This window comes from Pelophylax lessonae (genome assembly GCF_965119305.1).
Source record: "Pelophylax lessonae genome assembly, chromosome: 3".
Classification (NCBI taxonomy): domain Eukaryota; kingdom Metazoa; phylum Chordata; class Amphibia; order Anura; family Ranidae; genus Pelophylax; species Pelophylax lessonae.
In genome coordinates, this window is record NC_138770.1 from 74,546,541 (window position 1) to 74,571,992 (window position 25,452).

Consider the following 25,452-nt stretch of genomic DNA (forward strand, 5'->3'; position numbering starts at 1 on the left):
AGTACAGAAAATTTACAGTAGGTATAAAAAAAGAATCACCCCCCCTCAAAAAAAAATAAAAAAATCACATTTTGTTGATCAATCAGGTGTAACTAATCACCTTCTCAATGGCACACAGCCATTTGATTTTAAGCGGTGAAAAGTTGTGGTCATTTTGATTAGTTCAGCATGAAAAGAGCTTCCCTGGAGCATTTCAGTCTTTGGTATTGTAACTGAAGCAAACCAACTATGGGCAGAAAAGCAAGGTCACTGGGATCTCTGGGATGAAGTCGTGGAGAGAAAAAAGTCAGGAGATGGATACAAATATTTTTAAACGCTTTATTAATGCCTAAAAGTGGATCAAAGTCTATTAGGAAGTGGGAGGTATTTGGTACAACAAAGACCTTTCCTGAATCAGGATGTCACTCCAAACTGGATATAAAATCCAGGAGTAAACTAGTCAAGAGGCCTGACAGAGTGGTAATTTTGTGCATGTGATCTCACTAATTCTCCACAAACGTGGCTTATATGGGTAGGCTGCAAGAAATAAGCCCCCCCCCCCCCCACCCTCCCAACTGAGCGTTGCAAAAAGGCACCTTAAAGATTCTGAAGCCACATGGAAAAAAGGCATTATGGTCACGAGACTAAAATTTAATTATTTGGCCTCAACACCAAACGACAAGTCTGGAGGAAATCCAATATAGCTCACCATCCAAATAACACCATTCCTATAATAAAGTAATGGAGGTGGTAATATATTCTAGGGGGTGTTTCTCTGCAGCAGAAACTGGAGCAGCGGTCAGGATAGAAGGGAAAATGGATGGGGCAAAATACCGTCAAATTCTGGTGGTAATCCTGGTGGAACAATTGAGGAGTTCAGTTACCGTGTTTAGGAGCGTCCCTGTCAGTAGCACACCCTTCTCCTCCTTCAGGAAATGCTTGATTTGACCCGACTGCTAACTCAGGGGTCTTAGCTAGAGGTGAGTAGTAAGTGTGGCTGGTGGAGGATTTGCACACTGGAGCACATCTTGAATGATTTTAGGTCTGAACACCCCTCATCACTTTGGGACTCTACCTGATTATACATATTTTGGAGAAACTGTTCTTTAGGGATGTCATTTTATTTTTTTCTAAGCGCTGCACAGTTTTTTATATGCATTCTCTCTGGGATTTTATACTTTGGCCCCGAGTGTTCAGCTGCTTGTATTACATTTTACTGTGGTGCGCTGATTTTATTCCTAGCTTAAACTTCTAATGTCAACACTCAAATGCTAAAAACAATAAAAACCAGCAGGACATCCCTAAAAATTCGAGTCTGATTTGAAGTCACAACTGAAAAGTGTTGAGCAGAGTTTAGATTTCTGAATGTACTAGGTGAAATTTGCTATTCAAGGGGATTTCGATGACCCTTCAATCACGCAGGTTGTGGTACGTGCTGGGACCAGTAGACTGTAAGCTCCTATACCAGCAGGGTCTGATGGTAATCCTCTGCATTCTGTAGGATGCTGTGCAATAAATAACTTCCCTTTAAAGATCTGGCTGAAAGAACTCCTGTGTCACCCTCCCTTATAGGAAAAGGCTTAATATGATGATGACTCTGGAAAGTAATTGCAGGCCGGTCATCCTTCCAGGCCTCTGCAGGCGCCTGCCAGTTCTTTTTGGGGAATCTGTGAAATGGGCAGGCCTTGGTCACATTCCCAGGCTCTGTAGGCATCCCTTGAAATGCAGCTAAGCAAGCAGAGGGGGGGGGGGGGTCAGTGATCGAAGCTTCTCCCCTCCCCCGAACCGCCAGGCAGGAAAACATCACATTCTCAAATACCTTCGATCTTCCCCCAGTTTATTTCAGCTTTGTGGGCTCCGGCTATATGAGTGGCCAGAGCCGTGATGACTTCTCTCCCACGCATGCGCGCGGTAGCCCTCAGCTCCAGCATGAAGCTGCAAGGTCATCGGCTGCATCTATGGTGAATACCTCCTAAACTGTGCATGTTTAGGAGGTATTCATTTTACCTATAGGTAAGCCTTATTATAGGCTCACCTGTGGGTAAAAATCATAAAGTGGACTTTACTACGGCTTTAAATTCGATTGGCCAGGATATCTTTTTTTTTATGACATTAGGTCTTACCAATTCCTAGTAATGTCCCACATTTATTTGGAATGTGCAGTGCATGTTAATTGAGGACATGTGATCTGCTCTATGCACCCTACAAACTCCACCGCCATAGCCCATCTCGGGAGTGAGAAAGGGAGAGAGGCTACATGCCTACATAAAGTGCGACCAAGGAGAAATGTTGCCACCCTCCAACAGGAAGGGCACAAATCATTGCAGCAACAAGAGAAATATAAAATTAATGAAATATATATATATATATATATATATATATATATATATATATATATATATATATATATATATATATATATATGAGAGAGAGAGAGAAGACAAAGCAATGGAAGGGATGTTAATGCACAACTCCACTTTTGTTGAGGGAAAAAAAAAAAAACATTCCCCTGTGGGTGATCTCTGTACATTGCAGGGATTTTAACAACCTTTGTTGCAGATTCCTACTTTGTTGTTCTGAAGAAATCATTGTTTGTTTTGTGCTGAGTGGGTCTAATGGGAGTGGTTTCATAATTATCTATCAGCTGTGGCAGCTGCAGGGCTCTAATGAGGAAAGCTGCTGGGCCTGCATCCCTTTAGACGTGTTCCTATTGGGAGTATCTCACCAAAAATGACATTTTTATTGCAGGGGATGCCAGAAATCTGACTTGTATCTTAGGCAGACTTCTGGGAAAATTGGGGAGCCAATCACACAAGCAGGAAATTAGGTTTCTGGGGTGTAATCAGTACACATTCTGTGTATACAACACCTCCAGGTAGCCATATTGCATTGCATTTTCAGAAAATTACAACGGCTGCAGATTGAAAAGGAAAGGTCATTTTTACCAAAATTAAATTACAATATGATGTGGCGCAATTGTATACGCTATATTTTTTCTTTATTCGCTTTTTTTTGTTCCCCACGAAAGTGGAGTTACGCTTTAAGTTAAAAATACACAAAAATAATAAAAAAAACGCTGAAAAGTACATCATTGTAAAACATGGGGAATGACGTGGTCATGCAACTGGTGTCAAAAGTTGCATGACAAGTCGCACAAGTGTGAATGGAGCCTAAAGAACTTCCTGTTCCGTGCCATGCCAAGTGCTGGAGCGACCTATTGGTTGGCAGCCCTGGGATCACTTGGGGGGGGGGGGTCACAGCTATGGCTACGCCATCAGTGACCACCAGAGAGTCACTATTTGCAAAGCAATTATATAATTTCAAAACTAAAAAGTCAGTCCTGGAGGGACACGTATCCCTATATTTTGACAGCTTATGCTGCCATCTACCTGGACTTGTGCTTTATTTTTGCCAGTTTCCTGACAGGTACACTTTAAAATACAGAGGTAAGTCCACCAGATTTGAGGATAATCATACCAGACCCGTCAATAATACAAATTGTCTGCATCACCCCTATTGCAACCTCCTCTCCAGCGGATTTCTTTTTTCAGTACAGATGTAAATCTGGTGATGGAGGGGTGACTCATACCGTTCTTATCTGAGAATGGCAATAAAAAGCCTGGCTATGTGCCGTATTATGGGGAAGGAGACCAACACGGCCACTCACCAGATCTGTAATTTGATCTTCTTTCCTTGTAATTCCACGGTTTTGATCTTGAAGTCTATTCCTGTGAAGGAAACAAACAAGGGATCAGCGGATTGAGCAAAACAGTTCAATGTGTGTCAGAGGACAGGGTATTTCTTAACTACTAGCCCTCCACCCACAGTACATTTACTGCAGGGTGGGCAGGCGGCAGCTACAGGTCTGTAGGTCACCGCCTGTTTCTAGGCGTGCATGCATGCGCTCCATGCTCACCTTCACTGTGATTGGGCATAGCACGAATTGGTCAGCAGTTTTTGACCAATGATTTTGACTCTATACCTGCTGATTGACTGTGGCCAGTCACAGCACAGAGTTCCTTGCTTACAAACAAGGAACTCTGTACAAAGAAAGTGGTTTCTTCTCCCTGAAATCAACTCCGTTCAGGGAGAAAAAGCAGTCAGATCTGCGAGTAAAAGCATCACACATTACACTTGTTAACCCCCTCCAAGCCATTGTCATTAGTACACTGTACAGTATTATAACAGGCCAGTGTATTAGGGTCACTAATGGTGTCAATGTCCCTCCCAGCCAGTTTAAGTTAGCACCAGATTGTCCACCACACTATCACAGTGGAGGACGGTATCTGGCCCTGGACTGGACAATGTTTCCTCCACTTTTTTGAGCGCGGACGTGACGCTAGGAGCCCCTCCTGTGGCCGCTACTAGATTTTTCAGATCACTTTGTCAATCTCCCTTGATCAACTCAAATTATTAATTCATCCAGAAATCTTTGGAGACTAAAATCTGTGATATCATCTTTCAATACTTCAGTCACCCTTATGTATTATGGAATGCCTATGTGGTTATCCCTTGGCCGCGGGTTGGGCCCCTACAGCTCCCGGAGCAGACCTCTTTGACCTTTCGGATCACTGTCCACAACGCTCCCCTTATATTGATCCCCCCTTGACAATGATGATTTGGGGTACATTGGCTCCTGATGAGTGTAATCTATCCACGAAACGCGTCGAGCCTAACATGGATGTACTCCCCACCAATACCAACATGTTACCTTTTTTAACACTGTTCCCCATTAATGACCTATTTTTCCCAGTGTACATCCCATCAATTTTGTTATGATCTTGTGTTCAGGATGTTCTTAATTGCCCTTTGATTGTATCATCATACATATGCAATTTTGATGTACCCTGTATAAACCTGTATATATTATGTATGTTATCCTATGACACATACTCAAATTATTAAATCTTTAATATTTTTTACTAGATGACTGTACTATTTTACTGTGACCACCGACTCCACACACCTCACTCAAAGCCCCGTTTGTTTTCCCCCTTTCCCGTCCTACCTTATTATAGTATTGGGTATCGGCCTTTTTCAAGATGAATACCAATATTATGTTATCAACATACTTGTTACCTTATATATATTTTTATACATCTTACCCAATATGCCGATCCCATAATATCTCATTATCCATTTTATTTCCCTCCCCCCTTCTTTTATACACTATCACAGTCCCCGTACAAAACAGGCCATAGACGGATGGCCCCACACTAATAATCAGGAACCAATCAGCAAGGCTCATGGTCATGTATTAAAGCGGATCTTCACCCTTGTTAAAGTTTAATCTGCATTCTCATCCAATGTTTGGATATTGTCATTTTTCTAAGTTTTTTTTTTTTTTGATAATTTTATAAAAACATTTATAGCAACATTTTAAAGTAGATGTTTCTGTACAGGCCTCCATAGACTCCTGGGATATCGTCATTGTTGTCAATGCCAGGAGTCATCGGGCATCCTTGGCTTACAGTGCATGCGCAAGATCAGGATGTGCATGCTGGGTAGCCAGCTATACAAAATACAGGAAGAAAACAGATGGCAGCTTCAGATGCCCACAGATGACATTGTCGCCACCAGGCTTTACGAGGAACAATTTGGCTGGGTAATTTGTAGGGGTGCACCGATCCGATTTTTTGTCCCGATACCGATATCTGGCATTGTGTATCTGCCGATACGCAACTACACACAAAGCATGCGGCTGCAGTACAGAGCAAAGCCGCTGCTTCATGTGTACGGCTCCTCCATTCACAGGCGGAGTGCATCTGATATCACTCCGCCTGTGAGCCTGACCTATACAGGAAGTAGCGGCTCCCATACTACTACTACTACTACACCAAGGGATGGCTGAGCCGGGACTCAGCAAAACTGGATCAGCCTGTGGATCGGTTAATTTTACCGATCCAGCTATTGTGGCAGTATCGGCACCGATATCCAATCCCAATATCGGATCGGTGCATCCCTAATAATTTGAACCAAAAAACTCAATTAAAATCCTCAAAAACCAAAGTGTTGTAAGGGATGCTTAACAATCACAAAGATGTATTTAATATAATGTTTGCAGATTGTTCTTTAACCCGTTTTAGCTGTCAAGCACTGTTAACTTTTTTTTACATTTTTTTATGGTTGGTTTGTGTCCCCCACAAATCTCCAAAAAGAATGCAGACTGCCAAAAAAAATCTTATTCTAAACAAAGAACAGTGTTTCTATGGATTGAATCAAACATTAAAGCGGAACTTCACTTAAAAAGTTTCAAACAACCAAAGTTCCTCTTAACCATTTTTAATCCTACTGCTGCTAGCATTAGTGAATAGATGAGGAAAGTATACATTAAGCCCCCGTTCACACTTAGGCGACCTGTGAGGCGACCTGGTCGCCGCAGGTCGCCTTCCATAGGGAAGCTGCGGACCTGTTCTAATAGGAGCGACACAAGTCGCTCCGACTTAGAAAAAGGGTGCGGAGCTTCTTTGGGGCGACCAGGAGGCGACCGCCATAGACTTCAATGTTATGAAGTCCGTGGCGGCCGCTCCGAGGTCGCGGCGCGCTGCTCGCACCGCGACCTCGGAGGTCGCCCCTAGAAGTAGCGTCGCCTGCATGTGAACGGGGACTTACTCATTTTATTTTATTTTTTTAAGTCGTTTCCTGGTTTCTGGCCTAGAACAAAATGTCATTGTTTGTAAGAAGGTGAAGACGCGTAGGAAGAACTCTCTGACGGTACTCACTATCACTGGGAGTGAATGACAGATACTTTATGGTTTGGATAACTTCAAATGGGAGAGTAATATTTATCAACAATATCTCTCAAGAAATGTGAGGACTATTCGGCTGCATTCACACTTGAGCGTAGTGTTTTTTACCGCGATTTTTACCGCGATTTTTTCAGGCGTTTTTCATTGGCATCTATCAAAAACGCTGGTAATCAGCCCAAAAAGAAGCTCATGTACTTTTTTCAGTTACAGGCGTTTTGCAAAACGCTCAGATGTGAACAGGGGCCATTTAAATGAATGGGGTTTTACTTGTTAGGCGTTTTGGAAGCGTTTCTTTTGTGCATTTTTGGAGCTAAAAACGCCCAGGTGTGAATGGAGCCTTCCTGTTTGATTTTGTGTATTGAGGTAATGTGTATTGTATTTCAGGAGCTCGAGGACGGAAAGTCTGCTAGTTGACTGGCTCAGGTTGATTGAATCATTGTCCTCTGTTAGTTGCTGAGAGGAAATATTATACTGTGTGTTGGTTGTTCTTTAGATATGTTAATTCTATTTCTGTATACAATTTCATCTGCATATGATAATGTAATCAGGCATCTGACCTGTGTGTGGTAATCTGATCAGGAGGGGGTTCCATACTGTATATAAATTCTGTGTGACTGTTCAAGAGATTCCAGTGCAAGCTACGTTGTTAGCTAGCTTTGTATGTAGGGCGGCTGGGAAAATCTGGTATACATGTTCAAGACTGTAGGAAGCCATATACTAACGGAAGACCACAAGTACAGTGTGGGTTGGGGTTCCGTTACAATACCTTCCCAAAATTAGTGCCCGCTTAAAAGGAGGTGGTGGTGAACCCTATCGGGGCCTGGGCTGCTGCCTTGGGGTACGGCCTTAAGGTCGATTTTGCATGTGATCTAGGGAAGTGGGTGTAAAGGAGCGTCCAATGTCCAGTAAATGTGGGTTTGAAAACCGGTTTTATCTAGAGTAGCAAAATCAAGCTAACATTTCAGGGGAACCAATATTTCCCACAGTTGGATAGTCGTTGTCCTCCCGTTCCTGGGTCCCCCTTGCTCTGAGGTATTTTTTGACTGCTACATCATCCGACTGCTGTTCCATTTGGCTGTCGTACCATGGGCACACTGCCGGCTTTTGTCTGTCAAGGAGCATTTTTTAAACCCATTTTTAATAAATATGTTTTAATGTTTCAAGATCCTGAGCAGCATCCATTCTGTCCTTCTGTTACTTTGTCCGGGAGCGCCAGTATACCCGATTTTGTTGCTATTTCTTCTCAGTTAGGATCTGGGTTTGGGTAGGCTGCAGCCCGGACATGGACATGTAACTGATGGTGGATCTCTCTGGGCATTGTCCGTCCTTATTGTTCCATCCCTGTATTCTGGTCACCGGCACCACAGCGCCAGGATTTTTGTACATATTCTATGTTTGAGAGGTACCCGTTTCCCACTTCCGGGAGACGGTGCCGCATCGCTGTCCCTCGGAAGTTTGGCCCCGCCTCCTTCCCTCGCTTTGCCGTAAGGCTTCCCTCACCGGCAATGGCGGCAGCAGCACCCGACAGCCGATGGAAACATTGCAGGACTCCAGGACAGTTAAGTGTCCTAATATTAAAAGTCAGCAGCTACAGTATGTGTAGCTGCTGACTTAATTTTTGGAGGGGGAGGCTGGAACACCGCTTTAATGTCATAAGCGGACAGCTTTTGTAATTAGTGTGTCCAGAGCTTGGCCATACAGTGTAGTAGAGATGTGTGAATGACAAGAGCGGCTGTAGAGAATTCCATCTTTCTGGGAGGTAAAATCATTGACATGAGTGGATTTCAATTTGCCTAGAGCTCCACTGATGCCTAGAAAGTAGTGACATTACTAGACACGTTGCTGGGACTTCTAGTACCTACACATCCCCACACCCTTCTATTCAGGTTCCCAAGCTGCTGACACACAAAGAGCTGACCCTCCATTAAACTGCAGAGCTTATGAACACCACGTATACAATCCATCAGTCCGGAGGTGCCGGGTGTCTGAGGGAAGATTATACATAACAGAAATGTATATACACCGGACGCCTGCCTGACTGTACACAATAAGAGTTCCACCATCACAACAGATGCCCCCAGGGTTTCCCCACCGCTACATCCGTCACAGAGCTGCACCTATTAATGTACACCAACAGATCAGACATTTCTCCAAAACTGCTGAATATGGACTGCACTAAAGTGGGGTACACACTAAGAAAATCGGGCGAACAATCGTCTGATTTTCCTTGTTTCACAGCAAAATCGGAAACGAACGAAAATTTGTACGAAAAATTCTCGCACGACAAAGGCTTTTTTTTTGCTTCTGATCATGCGCAGTCTGATTTTAAGTGTACAAAAATCATATGAAAATGGTACACATTAAACAAAAATCGTTCGTTTTTTTTCCCATACAAGAAAAATGTTGGAGTTTGTGCCTTCGAGAATTTTCGTACGAAAATTCAGAAATCAGCTGTCGAAAGTTGTGTGCACGCTATACAAAAAATCTTTGGACGAAAAATGTTAGCCCGATTTTCTTAGCGTATCCGAGCCTTAAGCCTCATCACATGGTGGTCTGCACTGGGGGTTTGCAGCGCTAGGACCCAAGATCAAATTCCTTTCACACAATCTACAAGGAGTCTATGTTCCCCTTAGGTTTCCTTCCCCATTAAAAAAACCCTAAATTGTGTCCTTTTGTATGGAGACAAAGGAACATCAGTTCGATGGTTGCTGCAATGTATATCTGAGTGATAGAATGATACAAATAGGCTGTGGGTGACCGATGTGACTGACATCGTAGTCTCTGTGCAGCACTACAGAATACATCAGTGCTATATAAACAGAATAGTGTATGACTATGGTGGGAAATTGAGAGTGTAAGCTCCTCTAGTGCAGACACTGACTGGCTCCGTGCGCTTTGTACAACCCTGCGGTATATGTCAGCCAAATGAATGTATAACAGTGTGTGACTGTGCTGGGGACATTAGAATGCTAGCTCTTCTAGAGCAGACTCCTGTAACTGGCTTAATGTTCTCTGCACAATCCTACAGTATCTTAGAACTATATTAATGTATAATAAAAACAGTGGGACTGTGATGGCGATAGAGTGTAAGCTTCTCTGGTGAAGAGACTGATGTGACTGGCGCAGTGTCCTTTGTACAACGCTGTGGAATAAGGTCAATGCTATATAAATGTATAATAGTGCGACTGTGGCTGAGCATCTAAGTGTAAGCTCCTCTGGTACAGAGAATGAGGTGATCGGCTCAAGGTTTCCTGCACAACCCTGCTGTATATGCCAGAGCTATATTAATGTATAATAAAAATAGTGACTGTTCCAGACATCCCCACCAGTCACACTTTAGTTATAAAGCTGCCATATACCGCAGTGCTGTACAGAGAACACTGAGTCAATCGCATGAGTCTCTGTAATAGAGGAGCTTACACTCAGATGTCGCCACTACCGAGACTGATGGGACTGGCTCCATGTTCTCTGTACAGCACTGTGGTATAGGTTAAAGCTATATAAATATATAATAGTGTGCGATTGTGGTGGGGACAGAGTGTAAGCTCCTCTGGTGCAGAGACTGATGTGACTGGCTCAGTGTTATCTGTACAGCACTGTGGTGCATTTTAGAGCTATATAAATATACAAGAGGTGTGTGTTTGTGGTGGTGACAGAGCGTAAGCTCCTCTGGTACAGAGATTGAGGTCACTGGCTCTGTGTTCTCTGTACAGAACTGTGGTTTGTGTCAGAGCAATACAAATATAGTGTGCGACTGTGATGAGGACATTAGAGTGTAAGCTCCTCTGGTGCAGCGACTGATTCAGTATAGCACAAATATATCAGAATTATATGTGTGTGATTGTATTTAGATGTCATTGTACTAATAATAATAAATGTAACTGGTCTGCTGCAGATATTGGTATAGTCTGTAGAAAATGATAGTGCTACAAGTTAAATCCAGGCGACAACATGCGAGTCTGCAGATACTGATTTGCAGAAACCGGATAAAGATCAGAACAATTGCCTATAACCAGACCTCGAAGCAGCGTGGGGATAATGAAGTAGATTGTGTGACATGAATAGCTCCAGGTCACAATGCAGCAGCTGACAAAGGCACAGATAAAGACAATGAACGGGCGCGGTCTGTGCATACTTCCAGCAATGACATCATGCAGGATGAGTCCGGACCCATCTCAGAGGAGGAGAGGCCTCCAAGTCAGGACTGTAATTGTTTCCAGATATGAACGCTATTCAGAGCCCAATGTGCTCATTATCTCAGCAGTTGTGGGACACCGACCCTTCACCCGAGTCACATGACACTGCAGGGTATAAACCGATCACACAGAAAGACGGCTGCTATGAAAGTGAAAGCGGACCGGTACACAGGGATCAACGTTCAGTTACCCTCTGTTTAAAAAAGAAATTACAGCAGCAAAGGCCTGCACTTGCTAGAGGTTCGGTCTCTTTTCTGCCTGTAAAATTTGAAAGTTAAAATAAAAAAATGTCTGTCCTTGATTTCCATTTTTACAAGGCCTGGTTTCTTTGCAAAGTAAACCTGAAGCCCCCCCCCAGGAGTGCACTCCTAAACAGCATGTGCCAACACAAAAAAACTCCATCCTTCCTCCAGGGATGGATTGGCAGGCTTGCTCCCCAGCATGCCCTCCAGGGATGGATTGGCAGGGCTTGCTCCCCAGCATGCCCTCCAGGGATGGATTGGCAGGGCTTGCTCCCCAGCATGCCCTCCAGGGATGGATTGGCAGGGCTTGCTCCCCAGCATGCCCTCCAGGGATGGATTGGCAGGGCTTGCTCCCCAGCATGCCCTCCAGGGATGGATTGGCAGGGCTTGCGCCCCAGCATGCCCTCCAGGGATGGATTGGCAGGGCTTGCTCCCCAGCATGCCCTCCAGGCATGGATTGGCAGGGCTTGCTCCCCAGCATGCCCTCCAGGCATGGATTGGCAGGGCTTGCTCCCCAGCATGCCCTCCAGGCATGGATTGGCAGGCTTGCTCCCCAGCATGCCCTCCAGGCATGGATTGGCAGGCTTGCTCCCCAGCATGCCCTCCAGGCATGGATTGGCAGGCTTGCTCCCCAGCATGCCCTCCAGGCATGGATTGGCAGGGCTTGCTCCCCAGCATCTCCCCCAGGGATGGATTGGCAGGCTTGCTCCCCAGCATCTCCCCCAGGGATGGATTGGCAGGCTTGCTCCCCAGCATGCCCTCCAGGGATGGATTGGCAGGCTTGCTCCCCAGCATGCCCTCCAGGGATGGATTGGCAGGCTTGCTCCCCAGAATGCCCTCCAGGGATGGATTGGCAGGCTTGCTCTCCAGCATCTCCCCAGGGATGGATTGGCGGCTTGCTCCCCAGCATCTCCCCCAGGGATGGATTGGCGGCTTGCACGAAAAAAAAAAAAAAAAAAAGTCGCAGAGGTGATCAAATACCACCAAAAGAAAGCTCTATTTGTGGGGAAAAAAACAACATTTTATTTTGGTACAGCGCTGCACGATAATTTGTTAAAATAACGCAATGCCAAATCTCAAAAAATGGCCTGGTCATTAAGGGGGCAAATCCTTCTAGTCCAGAACTGGTTAAGATCTTCTGATTCAGGATAAAAAGGTCACAGTCATACTTTTAAAGTGTATATGGTGTGCCAATACTATACATGTGGGGGGTGGGAGCAGCAATTTTAAAGGAGAGGTCAGCAGTCCTCATACTTCCCCCTATGAAAGGGCAATGTAAACTGATGGCACTCTGCAGTCAGCAGACGGGCCCAATGCCAAGCTGTAGTCTGATGAATCATGGAGAGCACAGACGATCGAGGAGAGAGAGAGAGAGAGAGAGAGAGAGAGAGAGAGAACATATGAAAACCTGCAGCAGGAAAGGTGTGGTGTGTGGTCTGATTAAAGTACGCAGAGGATATGATAAGGTGTACTCTCACTGACTACACCCACCCTCCCCTGGGCCATTTCCACTGATGTCACGGGAGGAGGAGATCGCAGGTACAACATTCCACTCAGCAAACTCACATCGACTAAGGGAGCTGCTATGGATCGTAAATAAAACCATTTATAAAAGGGAACTCAATATTTAACAATGCTGCAAGACAGACGAGTGCAGCCTGCTAAATGCTAAGTCTTTTCAATGAGCGCAATACTTTAAAATCTTTTTCCACTGGATGGCTAGGTGCCGCCATGAGGACAAACTATCACAGGAATGAATGGAGCTGTGACATGCGCATGCCCAAGGAGGAGGATCCCACTGCGATGTTTTGGTTGCAAAGCTTCAGAGATGGCCACCAAGTCATGGAACTCATGAGCGGGGCTGAAGTATTGAAAAGGCTAGGTTTACCTTCATAAAAAAATAAATGCATGAGCTTGCAAAGTAATTGCACTCTGAATCAGTGGACCATGGGGGTGCAATGTCAGGCTCCAGGAAACTCTTCCACTATGGGCTGTCTGAGGAAGATTTAATGGACTATGAGTGCTCTGATTACTAGGGATGATCGAATGGTTCGGGTCGACCATCGGTTCGACCCGAACATTGTGTATTCGAAATTCGGCCGAATTCGGCAACCAGAACCGACCAAAATGCAATGGGACAGGAAATGGGCTTTAAAAGCCTGTGATTGGCCCAGAACCATTAGTAAAAGCCAATTGAGGGAGCAGGAGAATGCTAGGAATGTGATTGGAGTGACTAGGGGGTCCAGAGGCAAATCATTAGTGAATACGCCCCCCAGTATATAAGATAGCCCCGCCAAATTCCTAGCATTGTAATACAGGGATGTGGAAGCAGTTCTGTTACTTCTCCTTCAAAAGTGTCATTTAGCATTTATTAGTGTGAGGGAAGGGATATCTAGTTTAGTTAGGATGCTATTTTCTACTTTAGTTAGATTCAAAAATCTAGTTTCTGTAGGGAAAGTGTTAAGTGCCAGGGTGACCATAGTGTAGTGTAGGGTGAACTGACTGACTGCCATGGCAGGGTGACCAAACCCTTCCATGTCAGAGTGACCGCTATAGAGAAAAGATCGTTTCTCTTAGGTCACTTATACAGGGATATGGCTTCTCGCCGGTCACCCTGCTTTTTGCTGCAGGCGTTTATAGGGCTTTTTTGAAGACATGTTTGGAGTCAGGCATGACATCTGAACTTCTGTATAGGGGTATATATACACACACATGTATGTATATATACACCTACACATATATAGGTGTCAAAATAGCAGAACACTATGCTTGCGCTAATGAAATAATTAACAGGCATAGGTCTCCGCTCCTATAACACCTATATATGTGTATAAATACATATATGTGTGTGTATATATACACCCCTATACAGAAGTTCAGATGTTTTGCCTGCCTCCAAAGACCCCAAAAAAAAAGCCTGCAATAACACACCTGGGCGTTTTTTGGGGTCTTTGGAGGCAGGCAAAACATCTGAACTTCTGTATAGGGATATATTATATATATATATATATATATATATATATATATATATATATATATACACATATATATATATACACATATATATATACACATATATATATATATACACACATACACATATATACATACACACACACATATGTATTTTACACATATATAGGTGTTATAGGAGCGGAGCCATATGCCTGTTAATTATTTCATTAGCGCAAGTATAGTGGTCTGCTACTTTCACACCTATATATATATATGTGTGTGTGTATATGTATATATATATATATATATATATATATATATATATATATATATATACATATAAGTGTGTGTGTGTGTGTGTGTGTATATATACCCCTATACAGAAGTTATGATGTTATGCCTGCCTCCAATAACCCCCAAAAAATGCCCAAAAAAAAACGCTTGCTACAAAACCTGCAAGGTGTGAAAATAGCGGAGCCATATCCCTGTTCTATATTAATTCTAATACAAACTACCTTTTTTTTCTGGTTCTGGACATGCTACAGAGCTGAAACTTCACAGGTACACCTTTTAGACCCCCCAGACACTAAATCCAAAGAAATTTTTTTTTCCCCAATAATTGGCTCTCTATCAAAAATGACAATTTTTAAGAACTTTTTTTGTGTGATTAATAGTCCCTGGGGCATGACCCAGAACCCTAGGCACTTTTTAGGGGCATTTATTGGGTTTTAGGGCTTCAAAATTGCATTCTTTAATTCCAGAAGTTCGGGTCCCATTGATTTCAATGGGGTTCTGAAATCCGGGCTGAACTTTCTGAAAGTTCGGGTTGAACCGAACTTTTGAAAAGTTTGATCATCCCTACTGATTACCACATCAATACCCAGGGTGCAACATGGTGCAAAAAGGTGAACTAGGAGGAGTTCTTAAAGAACAATTTCACTAGAAGTAAATCCCTTTAAAACTGAAGTCTAATTTGCTTATATAGTGCATCCCCCTCCAAAATACTTACCAGAGTCTTGTATTGATCCACAAGCTTGGCTTAGAGCAGCATTTTTCAACCAGGGTGCCTTGAGGTTTCTTCAGGGGCGCCTTGGCAAAATGCCTAAAAATGTTCCAATATATACAGTGGGTACGGAAAGTATTCAGACCCCCTTAAATTTTTCACTCTTTGTTATATTGCAGCCATTTGCTAAAATCATTTAAGTTCATTCTTCTTCCTCATGAGTGTACACATAGCACCCCATACTGACAGAAAAACACAGAATTGTTGACATTGTTGCAGATTTATTAAAAAAGAAAAACTGAAATATCACATGGTCCTAAGTATTCAGACCCTTTGCTCAGTATTTAGTAGAAGCCCCCTTTTGATCTAATACAGCCAGGAGTCTTTTTGGGAAAGATGCAACAAGTCTTTCACACCTGGATTTGGGGATCCTCTGCCATTCCTCCTTGCAGATCCTCTCCAGTTCTGTCAGGTTGGATGGTAAACGTTGGTGGACAGCCATTTTTAGGTCTCTCCAGAGATGCTCAATTGGGTTTAAGTCAGGGCTCTGGCTGGGCCATTCAAGAACAGTCACGGAGTTGTTGTGAAGCCACTCCTTCGTTATTTTAGCTGTGTGCTTAGGGTCATTGTCTTGTTGGAAGGTAAACCTTCGGCCCAGTCTGAGGTCCAGAGCACTCTGGAGAAGGTTTTCGTCCAGGATATCCCTGTACTTGGCCGCATTAATCTTTCCCTCGATTGCAACCAGTCGTCCTGTCCCTGCAGCTGAAAAACACCCCCACAGCATGATGCTGCCACCACCATGCTTCACTGTTGGGGCTGTATTGGACAGGTGATGAGCAGTGCCTGGTTTTCTCCACACATACCGCTTAGAATTAAGGCCAAAAAGTTATATTTTGGTCTCATCAGACCAGAGAATCTTATTTCTCACCATCTTGGAGTCCTTCAGGTGTTTTTTTAGCAAACTCCATGCGGGCTTTCATGTGTCTTACACTGAGGAGAGGCTTCCGTCGGGCCACTCTGCCATAAAGCCCCGACTGGTGGACGGCTGCAGTGATGGTTGACTTTCTACAACTTTCTCCCATCTCCTGACTGCATCTCTGGAGCTCAGCCACAGTGATCTTTGGGTTCTTCTTTACCTCTCTCACCAAGGCTCTTCTCCCCCGATAGCTCAGTTTGGCCGGACGGCCAGCTCTAGGAAGGGTTCTGGTCGTCCCAAACGTCTTCCATTTGAGGATTATGGAGGCCACTGTGCTCTTAGGAACCTTAAGTGCAGCAGAAATCTTTTTGTAACCTTGGCCAGATCTGTGCCTTGCCACAATGCTGTCTCTGAGCTCTTCAGGCAGTTCCTTTGACCTCATGATTCTCATTTGCTCTGACATGCATTGTGATCTGGAAGGTCTTATTATAGACAGGTGTGTGGCTTTCCTAATCAAGTCCAATCAGTATAATCAAACACAGCTGGACTCAAATGAAGGTGTAGAACCATCTCAAGGATGATCAGAAGAAATGGAAAGCACCTGAGTTAAATATATGAGTGTCACAGCAAAGGGTCTGAATACTTAGGACCATGTGATATTTCAGTTTTTCTTTAATAAATCTGCAACAATGTCAACAATTCTGTGTTTTTTTGTCAGTATGGGGTGCTATGTGTACATTCATGAGGAAGAAGAATGAACCAAATGATTTTAGCAAATGGCTGCAATATAACAAAGTGAAAAATTTAAGGGGGTCTGAATACTTTCCGTACCCACTGTATGTAGCACTGCCCCCTAGGGAGCTTCTGAGATTGGATTCCCCTGGGTTACCCATAGCAACAGTCCAAAGAACCTCATCACTTTAACGTTTGGCTCAGACAATGAACAGTCCAGGGGATTTGGTTTTTGTGTTTAATTTTAGAACTTGGATAGGAGAAAAGATAAGTGGGATACTCCAACTAGAACTATGCATAATTCTGAGGACAACTGCAGAATGCGGCAAGGCCGCTGCTTCACTCTGCCACTGAAGTGAAGATGAACGTGGACTCTTTCCAAGTCACTCTTCAGGGTCCAACTTGGCACCCCCTTTCTCACTAGTTGTGTGCTGAACTCCTGTTCACTGACACCTCACTGGAGTGGTCCCCCTTCCTGGGCAGAGCCCTGGCAAGTTCAATGGTACTCATGGACACTGTTTTTCCTCAGCTCCCAGCACTTGTCAGCCTCCTGACTCACCACCATACTATGGCTCACTAGGCCGACGGCCTGTGACCACCTTCCTTAGACAGGAGGAGAGACAGCCGTCACCCTCCTCCTGGGACCTGACTTCCTGCCTTAAAACCCCGTCACATGTGCCTCTGGCTTTTAGGACCTATCCCAGGATGCACTGCTGTTTTGCCAACCCACTGGGACAGCCAAAAAAGCCTGTGTGTCACTGGCTGGGTTTCCACCACTGTCCAACAGGCTCCCCTATTAAATACAGTGGGGACACTCCCTCAGCCCAGATGAATCACACATGGACACACGCAACATGCATAACTATAGATCAGGCCCAACTGAGAAGCAGGCAGAGCAAACTATCCTTTTCCTAGCACCTACCTAGGAGGGTGCTACATATGTATAGAAGCTGACGTGTGGATGAAGCCTGCCTTTTAGTTACACAAAGCCACAGGTTTTCATTGTAAACCAATACAAACTTCTACTGTAGCATCCTAACGATCAATGACATCAGTGGATATGGAGGATGTCAGTAGCCTGCATAGCATCCTTGTTTGACCCTCCTCTGCCCCTCTCCATCAGCGTTGGCGTCACATTAGCTGAGTGATGGAGAAGAGAAACATTGGAATACTAGTCAGTACCAGTTTGCAAAAGTGTATTTAATTTGGAAGAATAAATCACCTCCAATGTTGGGTGTTCTACTAGTGTGGATGTTGCTGCATTGTGCAATATTAGAATCGGTTTTACATTTTAGAATGGGGTGCCTCGAGGCTATCCATAATTTTTAAAGGGTGACGACTGAAAAAAGGTTGAGAAACACTGGCCTAGAACAGTGTCAGCCATTGGCTGCTGCCAATCAAATCCTGTAAACAGAGGGCAGCGCAGAGCTGTGCGTGTCAATGGATGCACACAGTCTGGTTTGCAATCGAACCTGCACATCTGCCCCCGTAGCAAAAGCTTGCTGTGTGTGCAGACACATTAGAAGAGGAGCAAGGATCGCTGCCAGGGGACCCCGGAAGAGGAGGATCACGGCTGCTTTGTGCAATACCATTGGGCGAGTACACCGTGTTTATTTTTTTAATTAAAAAATGTATATATATATATATATATTGGTTTGAATCTCAACCACAGCATTACTTGCATGGAGTTTGCATATGGTCTCCCTGTGCGGTTTTCCTCCGGGTACTCCGGTTTCCTCCCACACTCCAGAGACATGCTGGTTGGTTAATTGGCTCCTTTCTAAATTGGCCCAATGTGTGTATGTATGAATTCATGTTAGAGACCTTATACTGTAAGCTCTTTGAGGGACAAGGACTGACATGAATGTAAAATATGAGTAATGTGCTGCATAAATTGCTGGAGCTATGGCAGTTTGGCTCTCTGCTTTTCTATGCAACGCAGGCAGATCATGGCTGGTGGGAGGGCTAATAGGGCACTGTACATCAATTACTGCAAATATCACAGCACCCTGCCTCAGTACTCTCCCCCCCCCCAAAAAAAAAGTCCCCCATCTCTGATGCAAACAGTTGTCTGGCTATTGGGAGGTGTTAGGTAAATCTCAAAAAGCCTGGAGGAGGAAGGCATTCCAAGGCAGACCGCCCTAGATTTTGCTCACACATAATTATGAGCCTCCATGATTGGCAGAACTGAAATCCAATGAATGAAAGGGAAGGGCCAGGGACAGTCAATGGTGGGGAGGAAGGGGTTAGATAATGCTGGACATCCTCCAGCCAGGAAGTGGGGTGGGATCTGAGTTACTGCAGCTACTAATGCACATTGTGAGAAGCTGACAGTGTGCAGTGATATCAAAGTAAGCAGTTCCAGTACAATTATGAAGGGCTGTATTCCTCCCCTTATTTGAGGGTGACATGTCAGCTTTACTAAGCCTGACTATTACTGTTCATTAACATTACTCTTCACTAAAGATCTGGGTTACCAGACCATCAGGAGTTAGAGTTATAAAGTCAGGTTTTTTCATTTTAATGCATTCTTTGCATAAGAGTGTAGCAGCCCCCCAATACTTACCTGAGCCCCCTCTCTGTCCAGCGATGCACACGAGTCCCTGAGCAGTCCTGGGACTCCCTCCTGATTGACAGCCACAGGAGCCAATGCCTCTCAGCCAAAGTCAGTGAGCCAATCAGGCGAGAGAGGGTGCGTGGCCAAACACCTGCATGGACACAGAGTTGCAGCTTGGCTGCCTCCATAGCAAGCTACTTGCTGTGGGGGCACTGGATAGGCGGGAGGGGCCAGGAGCAGAAACAAAGGACCCGATAGAGGAGTATCTGGGCTGCTCTGTGCAAAACCAACCGCACAGAGGTGGTAAGTAGGGCGTAGAAAAGTAGAGAAAAAAAAAAAAATCGCAACCATTTTAACCTCTTCGACAGCCCGCCACCTATTTACTGCGGCCCTCTTGTGCAAACCAACGTAGACCTACGTCGGTCGCACATCTGCAGCTATGGGGGCGGGTGCGCTCCCGCCCCCACTCAGAAGCAGGGAATCCGATGCACGGGGCAGGCGGCTATGATTGCCGCCAGCCACCCGCGATCGTTCCCCGAGAGAGAAGACAGTCAGTTATTGTAAACACAGCTGACCGTTCTTCACCCTGGAATGATCATAGAGCCCATGTGATCCTTCTATATAGGATCACTTGTCTCTGATCATTCCACAACCCACCCAACAAGGCCGAACCTGTCGCAAATCAGATGACCTCTGACACCCCCTCCCCCAAAAAAAAAAAAAAACTAAAGCTGTAGCGTCAGACTCTTCGAGAATAAAATTCTGAATAAGGGTAAATGTTCCCCGGTGAACAAGGCTGATTGAGGCACACAGAAATGCGTGTTTTTAAAAGTATGAAAAGTGCCATAAAAAGACGAGAGCAGGAATGCCATGAATGTAAAGAGAAAACCTAGTAAACAAGAAAAGCTGGCTGTCAGGAAGAAAGGATGAGACTTCCTGGAGGTCAGAGGTCGCTCAGACTGAATGGCTCAGGAATGTGGGTGCAGACCGCGGATTCCTCCCATCACTCTCAATGCTGAACAGGCAGCAGGTAGAGCGGGAGGCCGGGTCACATGACAGCGTGGGAAACTACAGCACACAGGCCAGCTCTGTTCATAGAGAGAAACCTCCCAACACTTCACAAGATTGCTCTTCATTCAGGAAGAAGGAAGTTAACCCTTTGGATTAAACCTTCCTTGTTCTCAACATGTGAATGAGCACAACTTTAAAAACAGATTGCCAGAAAAACATTTTTTGGACAGAAAAAGGAAATTAGAATATCAGGTTTTTATTTGTGTCCCCATTGGGTGTATTTTTCCTTTTCCAATTAAGATGTGAACTCAAAAAATGGGAAGTGTGGGAAAGTAGTAAAAAAAAAAAAAAAAAAAAAAAAAAAGCACCACAGTTTAAAATAGGATTTTTTTTGTACTCCCATTAAGTGCCAGTTCACATATATGCGATGCGGGAGCCCTGTGAATCCACTGCGGTTCCCGCATCGCATTCAACTTGCAGGCAGTTCACACTGCCACATGCAAATCGCTGGGGGTGTCAATACAAGGTTAACACCCCCAGATCAGTTTGCACATCGCAGTGCGAACTCATTTCAGATATGAATCGAATCAAATGGTGTGAACACCCATGTGATCAGATTCTGCTGTGGACCCAAAAAAATGGGCCCTGTGCATGTTGTGTCCGAATGCAATGCAAATTCAGCCATACAATCGGTATGGCCGAATTCGCATCACCTACACATCGTATGTGATTTGTAGAGCAGTGCGTTCCGAATCGCATGCGAGGTCTGTCACCGCACTAATGTGAACGGGGACGAAAACCGTTCACTTCAATACAGGGCACTTTCACAGATACACTGAAGGATCTGCAGGGAGGATCGGAGGATTAGGCGAGTATATCTCCACTCACCTCTCCTCTAGAAAAGGCAGTTAACCTATGCAGCCCTACTGCATATTGGGGGGAGGGGGGGGGTATGGGGACGACAAATGTGCCCAGAGTTCAGCTTCAACTCCCAAAAGGGAGTTAGTTCTGCTGTAACACTCTACCTCCCCCAGTCCCAAGTAGAAGTGTGGGAAACTGTCTTGCTTTTAGACCTGCCACCCGCTGCCATTCTGACCTAGCCCAAAATGAAGTGTACTTAAAGTCTTTCCATTCCCATGGGATACTTCCATCACATCTCCCATGAGCCTGCAAGATCAGCACACACAGCAGCCAGGGTGGGTGGGTCGTCTGGAGAGTCAGAGTTGGCTGCCTGAACCTGGAAGGAGGTCCAAGATGGCAGCACGGGACCTGCTGTGTAGCAACTGGAAGTGGTCCAAGATGGCAGCACGGGACCAGCTGTGTAGCACCTGGAAGTGGTCCAAGATGGCAGCACGGGACCTGCTGTGTAGCACCTGGAAGTGGTCCAAGATGGCAGCACGGGACCTGCTGTGTAGCACCTGGAAGAGGTCCAAGATGGCAGCACGGGACCTGCTGTGTAGCACCTGGAAGAGGTCCAAGATGGCAGCACAGGACCTGCTGTGTAGCACCTGGAAGAGGTCCAAGATGGCAGCACGGGACCTGCTGTGTAGCACCAGAAAGAGGTCCAAGATGGCAGCACGGGACCTACTGTGTAGCACCTGGAAGAGGTCCAAGAAGGCAGCACGGGACCTGCTGTGTAGCACCTGGAAGAGGTCCAAGTTGGCAGCACAGGACATGCTGTGTATCACCTGGAAGAGGTCCAAGATGGCAGCACGGGACCTACTGTGTAGCACCTGGAAGAGGTCCAAGAAGGCAGCACGGGACCTGCTGTGTAGCACCTGGAAGAGCTCCAAGGCGGCAGCATGGGACCTGCTGTGTAGCACCTGGAAGAGGTCCGAGATGGCAGCACGGGACCTGCTGTGTAGCACCTGGAAGAGGTCCGAGATGGCAGCACGGGACCTGCTGTGTAGCACCTGGAAGAGGTCCAAGTTGGCAGCACGGAACCTGGTGTGTAGCACCTGGAAGAGGTCCAAGATGGCAGCACGGGACCTGCTGTGTAGCACTTGGAAGAGATCTAAGATGGCAGCACGGGACCAGCTGTGTAGCACCTGGAAGAGGTCCAAGTTGGCAGCACGGGACCTACTGTGTAGCACTTGGAAGAGATCTAAGATGGCAGCACGGGACATGCTGTGTAGCACCTGGAAGAGATCTAAGATGGCAGCACACGATCTACTATGTAGCACCTGAACAGCAGATTGCAGCTGGACAAAGCTGGATTAGCTCTGTGGGAGTCTTTGGGCTTTGAAGAGCACTACAGCTAAGAAAAATTGATGGGTAGCTTCTGCAGGCACAGCAATGCATCGGTAGGTCATTGACCTCTTCCAGGAAGAGGGTGCACCCCCCCCCCCCCCACAAACTCCCACTGTGATTAGACAGTAGCATTTTGTCAGCAGGTCATTCAAGGCCAGGACCTGCTGATCGACTGTCCAATCACAGCTCAGAGTCCTGTGTTGACAAACACCACAGGGCTCTGTGCAGAGTGAACAATCTGTTTCTTCTTCTTGCAAAGCAGTGAGAAGGAACACAGATTTTTAGTAACAAGCAGCAAATACACGCATTAACACTGGTTAGGCACACACCTAATCCCTTCATCGCCCCAGATGGTAATCCCTTCCCAGTCAGTGTCATTAGTACAGTGAGTGTAAACTATTAGCACTGATCCCTTTATTAGTGTGTCACTGGTGATATCCATGTCAGTCAGTTCCCGCCAGATTGCCAGCCACACTATCACAGTCCTACTATAAGACGCTGATCACCACCATTAGTATTAAGAAAAGAAAAAAAAAAAAAAAAACCCATTTACAAAAACTAATATACGCTTATTGGGTTTATTTTTTTTTACTAAAGACATGTAGCAGAATACATTTTGGCCTAAATTTATGAAGATTTAAAGCAGAAAGTAAAAAATATTGGGATTTTCCCTAAAATATTCGGTTTATATAATTAAAAAAATAAAAAAAAATAAAAAAAGACACTCGTCAAAGCCTACAGCATTAAGTTAGGAGCCGAGTGCAATTCTAGTAGATCTGGCAAAGGCATCAAACTTATTTCTCAAAAAATCATAAGGATCAGCATTGTTTTCCTGGAACTACAGTGAGGGGAGGTGTTCTATAGTCCACACAGAGAACTGGGAACAATTCTATCTCATAGAAAGGCATTAGCTCACTGGATTTCTGGCAGGATCTACATGTAGTTTTTCTGCACTTATCAAATAGATATGAAAACGCCCTCAGTGGTATTAAGTTGCGTGTAAGGGTTATATTTACTTTAATATGGATTGTAAGCTGTGCATGTTGGAGTAGCAGCTCTGTCCTCTAAGCCCACCATGAATGAGCAGGAATTCTGGTATCTGACACAGCAGACTCCGCACTCCTCCTGTAATGGTTTACATGGACTGTGTCCAAATTTAACCCAGAAAACCATGTGTACCTCCCTGTGTGCTGGCTTAGCAGAAAGTCCCTCTGTGCAGCGCCCACACTGGGAAGACCAGAGCGGTCAGCACAGGCCTTACTCTCACTGCAGGGACTGGGGGAGGGGGTTCCCAGGGACTGAAACAAAGGCAGAAAAGACCGTACTGAGGGAGCAGCACAGAAAATAAAATGTATTACATGTGTGACATTCCAGGAAGGCACAAAGACGGGTTTTCTGCTATGAAAGAACAAAAGCCTGTGTTGGGGCCCTGAGCAATTCATTGCAGCAGATAGAAATCAATGGAGACATTTCTGCATGGCCAGCGTGGACTGTGTCACCAACGTCACCGCCGACTGCTTAAAGGGAAACTAGACTGGATTCTCAGTCAGTGCACATCACACTAATCAACCCATAGGGAAATTCTCACTTTTACATATTCCTGTAACCAATTCCCACAGATACATACATACACACACACACACACACATATATATATATATATACACACACACACACTAGAGCTGCACAATTCTGGATAAAATGAGACTTTTTTGCTTAGAATAAAGATCCCGATTCTCAGCGTAATCTCTTTCACATACAAAAAAAAAAAAATTGGGCTGACTTTACTGTTTATTTTTTTTTTTAAATTCATTAAAGTATTTTTTCCCCCCAAAAAATGAAAGTTTGAAAGAGTTCTGCGCAGTGTGTCATAACGATCGCCATTTTATTCTCTAGGGTCTCTGCTCTCTCTCTATCTATATATAAATAAAAATACAAATGTAGTTTTTTGTTGATGCACGAGAAAGAATTTGAACTGTTGCTTTTTCATCCACGCATATCAAGGACATTTCTTTGATTTTAGCTACCAGATTAGCGCCACATTTGTATTTTTATTATTATTGATCTTTCTGTTCCAAAGATTTGTGTTGGCTGCTTTTCGCATACTTATTTATATTATATTTTAGCGCAGCAATTATATGTTTTATTCTCTATCTATATATGTTTGGGGGTTCTAAATAATTCAATAGCAAAAAATACTGATTTTAAAACTTGTAAGCAACAAAATGTCAGAAATAGGCTTAGGCCCCTTTCACACGGGCTTTCCGATCCGGTCCGCCTGTCAGTTTTTCAGGCGGACCTGATCGGATGCTCCATGTACCTCTATGGAGCAGTGGCTGTCAGCGTTGACATCCCTGCTGACACTCGCTGTTCTCCAATCCGTGTGGTCCATGAAATACAGACGACATACAGATGGAAACCCCATCCGTCTGGAGGATCAGATGAAAAACGGACAGGCAATCGGTTTTCATTCGCTCTCCCTAGAGGAGAGCAGGAATCTGACAGGTCTGTCTCTGCAAAGTACGTGGAGACGGACCTGTCATCCGCCTACTCAGCGGGGATCAGCAGATCAATTCCCCACTAAGCAAATATTGAGTCTGCCGGCGGAAAGCCCGTGTATAAAGGGACCCTTAGCCTGGGTTCACACTAGGGCGGCTTCAAAGTCGTCCGACTCTGAAGCCGCACCGTGCAGCGTGACTTCAGTGGGGTTTGCATGCCAATTCTCTAATAGAAGTCAATGCAAGTCGCCCCCAAAGTAGTGCAGAAACCTTTTGCCAAGTCGGAACGACTCGAGTTGCTCCAATTAGAATGGTTCGATTGCAATGAATGGAGCAGGACTTGTCAGGCAGCTAAGTCACCGGA

General features: G+C 44.9%; 1 protein-coding gene across 3 annotated transcripts in view; it reads right to left on the reverse strand.

Annotated features, from left to right (window-relative positions):
• RAB10 (RAB10, member RAS oncogene family) overlaps window positions 1–25,452 on the reverse strand; it is a 141,581-nt gene that overhangs the window by 57,953 nt on the left and 58,176 nt on the right. For all 3 annotated transcript variants that reach the window (XM_082251149.1, XM_082251150.1, XM_082251151.1), the window contains exon 2: window positions 3,647–3,707. In XM_082251149.1, the coding sequence (XP_082107275.1) occupies window positions 3,647–3,707 (61 nt within the window). The remainder of the gene's footprint in view (window positions 1–3,646; window positions 3,708–25,452) is intronic.